The following is a 13,356-nucleotide window of genomic DNA, read 5'->3' on the forward strand; positions in this document are numbered from 1 at the left end:
AATTTTCTGAATTTATGTTTTTTTTAACTTCTTGTGAGTGCCTTCTCATTCACCTGAACTTCATTGTGTAATGTAAACCAACAAGCATTGACAACTGAAAATAACAGTTCACTTCATAGTCATTACACTTTATATTGGTTCAATAAAATGGATTCTTAAGTTACATTAATCTTACATATGAGTAATTAAATGGTGGAAAAGTGAATATTTTTTCAAATCATTATCTTGTTTATTTTGAAATAGATTTTAGATTGTTTCTTTCTGATAAAGTCATGAACTAGAACTGACATCATGTAAACAAAATTACATGGAAATCAAGTTTATCTTTATTACGAAGATAAGTATCTAAATTATAGAGTCATGATCACGTTGATGTTTACTATTTACTATATTGATTGATAGCCATAAATATAACTGGATGAATAGCCAATCACATTGTAGGCTTCATACCCTAGTTTGATCTTAATGAGTTCTATCTTGTCTATTAATCAATGGACATTGTTACTCATGTTTACTGAGTCCCAATATTTTTTGATATGTGCACTGTGTTTCCTATTAATGAATGACTATATTAATATTATGTTAATAAATAATTATTCAATGGATGTTACTAAAACAGTTAATATGCTAAAAGCCAAATTGTACTCTTCCTGATTATAGCATAATATAGCATAGTATAGCATGGCTATTAAATATATCAAATGATCGGTATTACAGAACTTTTTTTATATAAATAATGAATACATATACTTACTTCTATCATTTGTGAATACATATTACCATTTAGTTGAGATAGTGCTATGGTTGGACTAAATAAACCCATTGGACCAATCAATTGTTGAATTTTTCTTGTATGACGTTCTTTTTCACTATCGGCAAATTTCACAACGATACTTGATGAAGCCCCCTGTGGTTGTTGTATCATTGGTGGTGATGATGATAATTTAATGAACAAATGATGCAGATTTCAGAAAGGATGAACAATAAAACGTGGTATTATAAAAAAATATTAAACTTCATATCTCTATTCAAGTAAACTGAAAAGCTCCAAAATATGAAACGTGAATAGTTCTACTTGACTGAACTAACAACTCACCAATGGCGTGGGATACTAGTTTTGCAACATCATGAATTGATTAAAATTGAAAATACAAACAGTTTTAAACCGGCTAAGTGACTGAAATGTCAAGTCCTAGTTATGAGATTTAAAGGTCCTGTGTTTAATCCATGTAGGTGGTAGGCATGTGGTTGCGAATTGTTGAGACGTGCTGCATACCAGAATGAACTAGATATGCAGTGTATCCAGGTGTTCGATTGTAGACTAACTAAGGTCAATTTGTGATACAAAGAGTAATTTTTTTCAGAATAATTTTATATAGATCTACTGGTAAACATTAGTGACTCATTTCTTTTGCTAATCTAAAATGACGGTCAATTGAATAAAATTAGATTACTCACTTTCTTAGTTATGAACCTGCTAAACTCGATGTTTTGCTATTCATTATGTAATCATGTGGCTTACTTATTTATACATGTGATCTATGAATATGTAGCATAAAAAGTACTAGAGAACATCGAGCTGTCTCTTGTTCTCATTAAATTTCTGGTAAAGTGGTATTTCGGAGATGAAAAGAATACAGAAATAGCGTTGACAGATTTATTAATTTCGACCTCGAAAAAAACAATATTTACCTTACTTGAAGATATGATCCAATGAAAGTACTGAATACTTAAATAGATCTACAAGATTTTTGCTGATGATTTTTGAGACAACCAATGTGATGTTAGAAATTTCAAATTGAAACAAATTTATATATTTTGAGTGTTATTTGAACATTAGTGTCTTGAAAAATCAGTTTCTAAATCATTAAAACAATGATCATTGACTTTCTATCAAATGATCATGAACATTTGACGCATCTTATCGGTTAGCTTAGGAATCACAATTTTATTATTAAATTTCATAACTTGTTAATTATAATTGGTACCATTTAGTTATTAATCAAGATCGATTAGTTATGGTACTTTTGAAGGACGAAACACATTTGCATACATACATACATACATACATACATACATACACGAATATACTGAGAACTTACCGGCATTGTTTGACTTCCATGTAGGGTAAGAATAGCAGATTGTGCTTCCTGTTGTGTAGAGAATTTTACAAACGCGCACCCTTTATTTGAAAGAACAAAAGTAAATGTTCATAACAAAATAATTGAAATTATGGTTATAATAATGATATGCTTGGTGTTATTACAAGTTCACCTTACTCAGTAAACGGAATGAAGGTCAGTGACTCAGTGACACGATAGGCTATTTCAGTCCTTTTAACCCCAGCCCTGATAACTAGATCAAGAAGTCTTGATGAGACATAGAATAATGTATTCTACATGCACCCAGAAAATACGAAGTCACTAAGTACACAAATCAAGCTTATTTATATAAAGATGGAAAAGGCATTGGAAGAGCCACAAAATAGTATACTAAAAAGTCCATCAACCAATGACAGTCAAGGAATTTAGAGTGGGAAGTGTAAGCTGTAGGTCAACTAAGCGTCTCTTGGAGCGAAAACATGAAATTCAAATTCTCAGAATAAAATTACAAAACTAGGACCTTTCCCAAGTGAGTTCTGGGAGGCGAGACTAAACTATGTGGACGACCTTCGAACGAATCTTAAATGACCTTGAGAAATATTAGCCAATCAGAAGACAGCTAATATACAGTAGAAAACTCAAAAATTAAAGGGGATACTGTTCTTTTACATGACTCAAAAACTTATCAAGGTTAGATATAGGTTCAGAAGTTCTAAAATCATAGTGCATCCGGTACAGGAACTCATCCATGTGGCTCCATAGTAGTCAACCTCTGGAACCATGATAAGGTCTCAAAAATTCTTTTAGCCTCGACCATATAGCTTCAATGTTGTTGGTATATTGATATGGTTTAGGGTTATGATTTAGGGTTAAGGATGAGACTATAAATTATGGACGACCTTTGAGCGACGCTAGAGTGACTCTGAGAGTGTCGATATAATAACTAAGACTAAATGAAGGTTATAAACCTGTGTGAAGAATTCAAATTATGATTTACAGTTCATGGTTAAGGTTAGGAATTATACTTAGTGTTTTCATCACGAACTGACATCAGCTATAATGCCAAAACTCTATTTATCCAAATAGATAATTGAACTTCGCGCAAAAATCTTATGATCACTTCTCTTGTAGACGCTGAATTATCACGTCTTCTCTAAAATCCGTTGTAAACCGACCGTACGTAAGCATTAGGTACCGAACTTAGCGCCGTGACCCTGAAAACCCGCGAAAGCTTCTGATTGGCTCGTCCATATAGTTTAGTCTCGCTGTTCTGGGAATCTAACGTCCCCAACAAATAATAATAATAGTATTATGAATGGATTGTACTAACAGATAACAATTTTCAATGGACCTTGAATTTCGTTCATTTTGTTTAGCTCGATGTAATAGTTAAATTACCCTGAAGTGATTATAGAAAGTTTTAAAGATTAAAAAGTCTTTATTATGTATATTATTATGTAATAGTCCAAATGAATTATGGATATTTCATCGTCGAATTATATGGGTTTTATGATTCAGCATTCATTATTAATCACGTTTTATTTTAAATTATTAGAACTCTTGGTTTTATACTCCTCAGTAGTAGATACGCATGATCTCAAAAGAGATCTAATCTACGGTAATTTTACCCCTCATTACATATGATTATTTCAGGTCAATGAGCCAAAAAAGTGTTAATTCATATTTTTGTATTCAACCGCTTAATGGTACGGCTCGCCATCCTTACTCTATGTGATCGATGAGTTATTATCTTACTCCTTAGTTTAGTCAATCCTACATGATACGACGAAATTTTTTAAAAATCAGTACGGAATTGTTATTTGATTGGACGATTTTGTCGAGTTTCTTTTAATTTTGAAGTCAAGATTTATAATAATGACTGAAAAACAACTGGAAACTTTAGTTTAGGGCTTTTTGGTATTGCGCACCTATTATCCAGCAAAGGTTTTTACATAGGATTTTCCATAATGAAAACTCACTTCGAATAATTCAATTTAATTTTTCATGGTGGTGAAATCGTGTTCACCAATAAACAATATTATTATAATCTTCGTAGTTTGAATCAATTACAGATTGCTCTGAGTTGAGGTACTATTGGAAACCCATGATCCTACCATATGATCTCTCATCCATTAAAACCATTGAGCTGATGTCTAGCGGTACAATTTTAAGTACAACGAAATGATATCTCAACTGAGATCGACTTGTAACGAATACAATTTGCAAATTAAAAATCCAATCCAAACAAAATCCCTTCAGCAATACAAATATAATATTATGAATGAGTTCAATTTAAAAGTTAATTTATGATGAATTATCATGAATATTTTACCTTTACTATTTCCATTTTGATCTCGTAGTATTGTACATTCTTCAATTGTACCAAATGGTTCAAATAATAATCTGACATCTTCTTCATTTTGTTGTTTACTTAACATACCAACAAATAATTTACGTTCTTCTAAAGAAAAATAAACAATCAATAAATAAAAAAATAACATAAAATGCTCATTTAAGTACTAGATAATTTGTAACACATATTGACCAAATTGAACATTGAATATTTGAATAATTTCAATAAAGAAAAAAACAATCCTTAAGTTATTGTATTAACTATATAACATGTAACTTTGTCAGGCTTCATTAATTTCAACTTTTCCATTAGAATTTCAGAAATATTCTTTTGAAGTTCAACATTAAACAATGAATGATTGATATCAGTATAATTTTATTCTGTTATGAAATTAATAAATGTTCAATATGATATCCATTATCTAAGTAACAATATTTTCAAAGTCAGTCTGAGCTAGACCACCAATGAAAACCTGGGAGCAGTGGAAGGCCGTTCCGTTCAATTACGGGACTCCTCAGCAGTGAGGATCTATGATTTCGCACGCGGGACGCGTACCTAGGAAACTAGATCTCGCAAGCGAAAGCTTAAACTGTTGAATACTGAGTCAATATCCAACAATAATGATGTCCCATACAGGTTTTCAATGATGGTCTAGCTTAGATCGACTCGTTAATTCAACTTTTAAAAATACAACAATCTTCACAAATCCCCATACTGATAAGCAATATTAAACAAATCTATAGATCAACGTGTAAACTCAGTGTGGCATTGAATTAAGTTTATTACTGTCCTTTAAAATATCGTTTCATTTTTTGCATTCAAACATAGTCAAACAATAACAGATTTTCTTATCAGTCACTAATCATAGTATGTTCCATTCACATGTATTACAATTGTTACATATTTATACTCTACATTTTACGTAATCCGGTAGAAAATTGAATCGTCACCATTGTCATTATTAGCATTTTATACTTTACAATAGGCTGATGAATTGATTGTTTGAGAAAATAAAGCGCACAGCTGAGGAGTCCCACAATGGAACGAAACGGCCGTCCAGTGCTTCCAGGTTTTCCCTGATGATCTGGCTTCAATTAACTCACGCTTTCAACTATGAAAATACTAAATCTCCACAAAAACCCCTTCTGAAAACAAACTGTGTTATTATTAAATCTTATATAATAATGGGTTGCGATTAAAGCTCATACATTAGGAGGTTTCAGTAGATTTCTCGTGGCTCAACATAGTTTAATATGTCAAATTATCTTTATTTTTAGTTCAAACCTACTTGTCAATAATCCTTTAATGGTATGAATTATAAAAGTTATCTTCAAATACATTAAATTTCCACCGTATGCTTTAACATATTTAAGTTGGGATTGTTTTCGTAACTAACTTTAACTACTATCATTAATTCAGTAAACAGATTTGTATACAAAACAATTTTTCATCTTATTACAAGGTGGAAATAGCATCGGGAATCGATATAATAAATAATACGTAATTCCTTGAAATCATCTAAAATAAAAAGACAGTACACAGTGGTGACGTCTCACACTCTAAAATTTGGTGACTGGAGTTCGAATCTCACCGGGATCATCATTTCTCTCATGGATCTTGGTCTATGTTGGTGATGAGCATGAAACTTAGGCTCAGGGCTTCCTCCCGACTGCCATTAACTGTTTAATGTCAAAGCTCTAACTATCATAAACATTCATCCTTATAGTCAAGCATGCTACTAGTGAACAATAATAAAACTTTTTATATCAGTTACGTCAATTATTCAATAAACAACATAGAGTAATACTAAATTACAAATCTTAATTACCAGTAAATGACAATAAATAAGATTTCGTGAGCTTAAAACATGATTACACAGTTTACAAATTTGATTTTACAAACCATAATGGTAGAAATTCGAAGTTATAAACTGAAATAAATTTTGCAATCATTAAAAGCCAACTGGCATTTGTAATAACAAAGTATGTAAAGTGTTACTATAAAACTGCTATTCATACTTTTAAATGGAAATATCTTATGAACTAGTTGGTGAGTAAACCTGTTCAATATCTGTCACCAAAAGGTATGCAACTTTATTATTGAGCATCATCATACCAAACCATGATAAAGTAGAATGTGTTCGTTTGTTTTAGTTTGTCTGACCTCCATCAGTCGATGGCTTTGTGATATTTGTCAGTAAAGTATAAAAATAACTTTATATAACTTAATTCTATATCATACACTTGAAATTCTGTCACCTGGCTCTAACAAACCTTTTGCAGAACTATAATACATGCATATATGTACATATATGTCTACTATTGATGAACTAAAAGCATTCAACATCTCACTGAATAAACTCTAATTAGTTTTAGACTTAGATTGAAGGCTTAGGTTAACCCATTTTGATACTAATTTAAAGTAATTAAACACTTGCTTGATTCTTATCCTGAATCGAATTCAAAAAATAATCCTATCCTACGTAAATTAGTTTGTGGCTGGTATATCTTATTGTTGATTTATTTGTTAAAGCATCCAACACATCTAACTGAAGACTGATAACAAGCATGAAACTACGGTGATGATGATATTTGTCTGATCAACTTCAAGCATCTTATAGCAGTGGAATATTGGTTAAAGCGCTGACCGTTCAAAGTTCAGTACATGGTGAATCATTTCCTCTAAAGCGTGTATCAGAAAAGTGTGTTTTTAAGTTAACTACTAAAGTTGTTTGTCTATACCAAATTGTAGGTATAATGGATAGTTTTAAAATCACCATCCAAATTCCATTGTTATATTACGGGTTGTGAGTAGATGAATGATGGGGCCATCTTGGAATTAATAAAATAAATGAATTCGATTTTATTCTATAAATGATACGTAGTGAAATAATGTGATTGTGTAGTTGGTTGCCAAAAGACTGAAATATGTTTAAATTAACTCAGATCAACGATAAGACTACTAGACAGAAGTTGTTCTTTCGTAACAGATGAAATATGATTAAAGTTCGTAAACGATTGGTTAATAAGACGTTTATACATCACCCCAATAGAGTTACTATCTGGCTATCATATCATAAACAGTATAGTCTTAGAAAATATCACTTTGCTCTATTCGTCCTACAAACTATCAGTAAAACCTAGTCTTCACTAATACAAAAATTAATAAAGATTCACTATCTTGATTATGAACTGAATGATGACATCATTTACTAAACATTTTGGATTCATAGTTGAAATCATGAGTCAATTGAAGCTAGACCACCATAGAAAACCTGGAACAACTGGACGGCTGTTTCGTCCTATCATGGGACTCCTCAGAAGTGCGCATCCACGGTCCCGCACCCTCGAGATTCGAACCCAGGACCTATCAGTCTCGAGCCAGGGCCCTTAACCGGTAGACCGCTGAGCCGGCCGGCATCCAACGGTGTTAATGTCTAACTTCAACTGATCCACGATTTTGAGCGACCGTTTTGGATTCAGTTGGAAATATTGTGAGTTAAAAACAACAATTATTTATATTCACTAAGAGCAAAGGGAATGATGTCTACTAATTTCTAAATGTCTATGGTTAAAATTTTCGTTAATGCAAGTTAGACCGCTTCCAGTTTGTAGATAATATTTTAGTGAATTTTAGTAAATTACTGAAATCGATTTATAATTTAAGTGACTGACAGGTCCTGGGTTGGAATCTCGAGGGCAGGATCGTGGATGAGCACTGCTTAGGGGTCCCACGCTAAGAAGAAATGGCCGTCTAGTGCATCCATGTTTTCCATGGTGGTCCAGCTTCAATTGACTAATGAGTTAAACTATTAAATTTAATTTCAATAGTTGGGATTAACACCGTTGGATGCCGCCTCGGTGGTCTGGAGGTTAAGCGCTCGCGCGCGAAACTGATAGGTCCTGGGTTCGAATCTCACGTTATGGGACCGTCGATGCGCAATGCTGAGGAGTCCCACAATAGGACGTCCAGTACTTCCAGGTTTTCTATGATGGTCTAGCTTCAATTGATTCATGATCTAAACTATTGAAATTACTATAATATCCACGAAACCTTTTCTGATATTAAATTTAAGTGAACTTGAAACTTTGTGAACAACAAACACACAAATTAGTTAAATTAAGAGTCTATTCAATGAGGATAAACGAAGTGAATTGTGTAAGTCGTTCTTATGTTATTGAGAGTTAATTTTATGAGTTGTCATCAAGAGTTTTTCTTTAAAAATTGAACTACCTGGAAAAATAAAGCAATCAGATATACATGTAGATGGATATAAACGAATTTTACAAAGGTTGAATAACTGTACACGAATGAAGACAAGTTATTCTTATCGACTAAAGCATACGAATAAATTCAAGCGCTTAAATCCATTTCAGTTTAAAAAATTAAAAAAATCTGACTCCATGAAAATGAAATAGAACTGACACATCAGAATCATAAATGGTATGAAGGATAGCATGTTCTTTATAAATAGTACCGTTTTACGTTATTCTTCAGTTTTTGTAGGTATCGATTAAGTTTTCATTATCCGAATGATACACATTTGTCGTTCGACCTTAAGTCTATCAACTGAGGATTTCACACAATTATATATTTGTTCAACTCACGTTGCTACCTCAGAACAACGAGATAAAATTAACGAGATGGATAGAAAGCGAGCCGAAATAATAATAGACTTAGTGATAAAATGAAAGACCAAATAGACAATTTTATATGAAAAAAAGGAATAAGTTCATGGAATTATAAGCATAAAATATTGTAGTTTTGCTTCACGGATTGAACTTCATCAAACAACTATTGAAAACCAAGATATACTGGTATGGATGCACTCGTATAAGAATCCTCAGTAACAGTGCCCATTCGCAACCAAACCAAGGTTCGGACTTAGGACGAATCAGGACTGGTAATGAGCATTTAACCATCAAACAACCAAGTGTGAGACAACTAACACCGACAACAATGGATAATGGTTACCAAATATCACATAATGACTGCCATTAAGTATGTAAACCAACTGATCCGAACTCTGTGGTCTGAAGTTTAAGCTTACTACTCAAAGCCCAGAGGTCCTGAGTTCGACTCGCGAGGGGCTTGTGGATACTCATTGACATTGAGGAGCCCTATGATAGGACTAAATATTTGACGACTAATCTCTTGTTTCCACTGGTACGCTAAATGATATCATTCTATAACCAATGGAATCTATGGACGATTTCATTTATTCACACTCCTGAAATGTTTACGTACAAGGTATGGATGAGAAATGACCCATTTAGTTTCAACACAAAGAATATTATGAGAACAAAGGGTGAGTGCATAAGGAAAGTTAGAGTGAATATGCTCACCATAAACACAACATATTGAATTCCCTCTTTCATATGACTCATCTTGTATATTATGACCTTATTTTAAGGTCATGGAAATTTCCCTAGATGGATGAATATTCATTATTGTTATTATTAGGAAAGGTTTAAATTCTCCCACTATTGATATTCAAGACTAAATCTTGGTTAGCTTTAGTTGGTATATATGCATTCTAAGTGTACATAGCAATTTTATTACAACTTTCAGGATAGATGGATTGTGACTAACAACAGAATCTGGTAAACTACATTATATACAGGCTGTTTTAAGTCTAGTTAACAAGTCGAAATGATATTGTAGATTTTGCTGTTAAGCTTTTAGTATACGTCATGTTGAATATGTTTTTTTTTTTTGAAAAAAAGAGATAACCAACCAATAATAAGAGTATAATAGATTTATCAATTAACAGAAGGATAATGATTAACACTTTTATCAGAAGGGGTTTTGTGGAGATTTAGTATTTTTCATAGTAGAAAGCATGAGTCAATTGAAGCTAGACCACCATCGAAAACCTGGAAACACTGGACGGCCGTTTCGTCCTATTATGGGACTCCTCAGCAGTGCGCATCCACGGACCCGCTCTCGCGAGATTCGAACCCAGGACCTATCAGTCTCGGGCCAGAGCCCTTAACCGATAGACCACTGAGCTGGCACTTTTGTTAAATGTATGTGTGGATGCGCACTGTTGAGGAGTTCTACACTAGGAGGAAACGGTCGTCTAGTGCTTTCATATTTTCGATGCTGGTCTAACTTCATTTGACTCATGAATTCAACTATAAAATATATGTGTCCTGATACATTGATGATTTAAAAGTGAATACTGATCTGGTTTTTCCTTTTAAATTCAACCTATGATAATATTTTTAGGACGTTTAATTTCTTTCTAAATATAGTAAGCGGTAATTTGTTGCAAAAGTAAACGTGTGTCTGGACACATTTCATTGTTTAAATTTCTTGTTTGAAATTCATAATATAATACAAGAATAAGTAGAATACTCTATATGTAATAACATGGCTATGAAGTATTTAAAAGTTATTAGAAGGAGATTTTGTGGAGATTTTAATTTTATGGTTGAAATCATCAGCCAATTGAAGCTAGACCACCATGGAAAATCTGGAAGCACTGGACGACCATTTTGTCATATTATGGGACTCCTCAGTAGTGCGCCTACACGATCCCACCTCGCGAAATTCGAACTCAGGACGTACCAGTTTCACGCGCGACCGCTTAACATCTAGAGAACTGGGGTGGCATCCAACGGTGTTAAGTTCATTGTCTAAGATCACTTCACAACGAGCAACTTTCTACAAAGTGAACACTCTTTACAAACTTCTTACCCTAATAATTATCATTTGTTTATTATTGACTAACTACAAGAAAAATTTTCTGAGTTTTAGTAAAACACCATGAAATCGATTAGGTTGCAGCGAGGCAATAGCTCACTAGTGACATTAGATAAGTGAAAAATACAAATCAATAGAGTTAAATTTAGTATTCTGAATAGCGTTTGTTAGATCTTGATTAAAAGGATTACGTATTGAAGTTCCAGAGATTGAACACACAACAATACTCCAACGTTAATAATTTATACGCTAATATGAAGTTGACGAGACTGAACTTTATATTTCAAACAAAAGTCAAACACTAAAAAAAGGATAACTGTTTAGGTTGTAATATGCAATGACCTTGAAGCACATAATAAACCTAACAAAAAACGATAACAGTCAATCACGTAAAAGTAAACGTCATCACGAAAATATGAATTTGGTAAATGTTATCGAGGTTATCCTTTTCAAATAACTAACTTGTAATAACAAAGTAAATTGGATGACCCTGATCTCTTCTAAGCGGTAATTCATATACAAAAAAGTTCAGTTTCACTTAACTATTTTGTTTAAAATAACACTTAAAAACAGTAAACCATTGTCATCAAAATAACTTACCGCTATTATTGGTGTTACTGCTAAAATTATTATTACTGTTAGTAACAGCATTTAAATTACGTGACTTTGGATTAGTATTAAAAGATGTATTGCCACTATTATTATTACTATTACTATTATTATGACTAGAATTAATATTACTACTACCAATATTACTATTATTGCACATATCCATACTGTTCAGACTAGTTTTACTTCCACGTTTAGAAGATCTTTGTGAATTCAAATTACTCGTCTCCATTGAATGTTGTTGTTGTTGTTGTTGATCCATTAAATGATGATATTGTTGTTCAATGAAATCTGTATCATTCAAATTAGTGCGGTCTATCAACCTACTAGTCGTATATGTTGGTATTGTATCCGACGATGTTGATGACGGTGTGATGGTTGTTTTACACGATAATATCATTGATGCATTTGATTGTACTGAACTATCTTCAATTCCTTCTAATTTCAAATGTTCAGAATTTAATAAAAACTCATATGAATGACAACAATCGGTCAAGGCTTTAGGAATATTCGTAATAAACAGACTATTTTTTGAAATATTCACGTTATTATTATTATCATCCTCATCACAATTATCATTATTTGCATTCGTTGTATCTTTCAATGATGTCGATTGTTCTATATTACATTGAAAACTACTATTTAATGCTGTTAAATGTTCAATGGAACTTGAACAAGGTGTATTGTTTGAAACTTTACCGTGTATATTATAATTATTGTTATTTGTTCGTTCTTCTTTAGTTACACCAGATATAACTTCATCATTTTCATCAACTATTGCATCAAGAATATCATCCATACTGTCAGTCGTACAATCAGAATTATAAGTAGTATTTATATTGGTAGTATTAGTAGTATTAGTATTTCGAGATAAAATTGAGCATATTTCATTAGTCATAATGGTCATTTATTTATTATAAATATAAACAAATACATAACCTGTTATAGTCCTGGGTTAAATTTTGTGTTTGTTCTGTTTGCTCGAGTTCATCTGTACAAATGTGAATAATTTATGTATATATACATACAAATAAGGAATTAAGATACTCTAATCAACTTAGTTAGATATGATGGAAAATGGAATACTTATATTATTATTAATATAACATGTTTGTATGAGAGGAAGTATTGTTATTGATTTGCTCTCTCTTCTCTCACGCCCGCTAGTTCAATGAGTCTTGCCTTCCCGTGGGGATATTTATATTTATGTATGTTAAACAGACCAATTGCTAAATTTATTGATATTAAAATAGAGTAGAGATGAATGTACATAAAAAAAGAAGAATAAGAATGTAGATAAACAGACCATCAGCCCATATATATATATATTCTCCTGTTCGAGCTCACTTAATTTAGACAGATTAATAGTATTGAATAAGAATGATATAGATGGGTGATGTAGGCGTAGTACAGACTCATCATTAAATGCTTAAGAGGAGAATTAAGAGAAAATATTATTCTCTCTTTGAATCCTATTTCCGTATACTCATTGATCAAAGAAAAAGGGGATAGAAGAGAATGTTTCCTTTGTAGACGACTTTTCAACCAATCCAAGTAGAGTTTCATATAAGCATATCAATATAT

At 32.2% G+C, this 13,356-nt stretch overlaps 1 protein-coding gene across 1 annotated transcript in view; it reads right to left on the reverse strand.

Annotated features, from left to right (window-relative positions):
* Smp_041280 (bruno-like rna binding protein) overlaps positions 1-13,356 on the reverse strand; it is a gene marked incomplete at both ends in the record, with an annotated part of 32,014 nt that overhangs the window by 14,646 nt on the left and 4,012 nt on the right. The window contains 3 exons of the mRNA XM_018791030.1: positions 755-907; positions 2,103-2,182; positions 4,435-4,563. Coding sequence (XP_018645740.1) covers positions 755-907; positions 2,103-2,182; positions 4,435-4,563 — 362 coding nt within the window. The remainder of the gene's footprint in view (positions 1-754; positions 908-2,102; positions 2,183-4,434; positions 4,564-13,356) is intronic.

The sequence above is a fragment of the Schistosoma mansoni genome (genome assembly GCF_000237925.1).
Source record: "Schistosoma mansoni, WGS project CABG00000000 data, chromosome 7 unplaced supercontig 0100, strain Puerto Rico, whole genome shotgun sequence".
Lineage (NCBI taxonomy): Eukaryota > Metazoa > Platyhelminthes > Trematoda > Strigeidida > Schistosomatidae > Schistosoma > Schistosoma mansoni.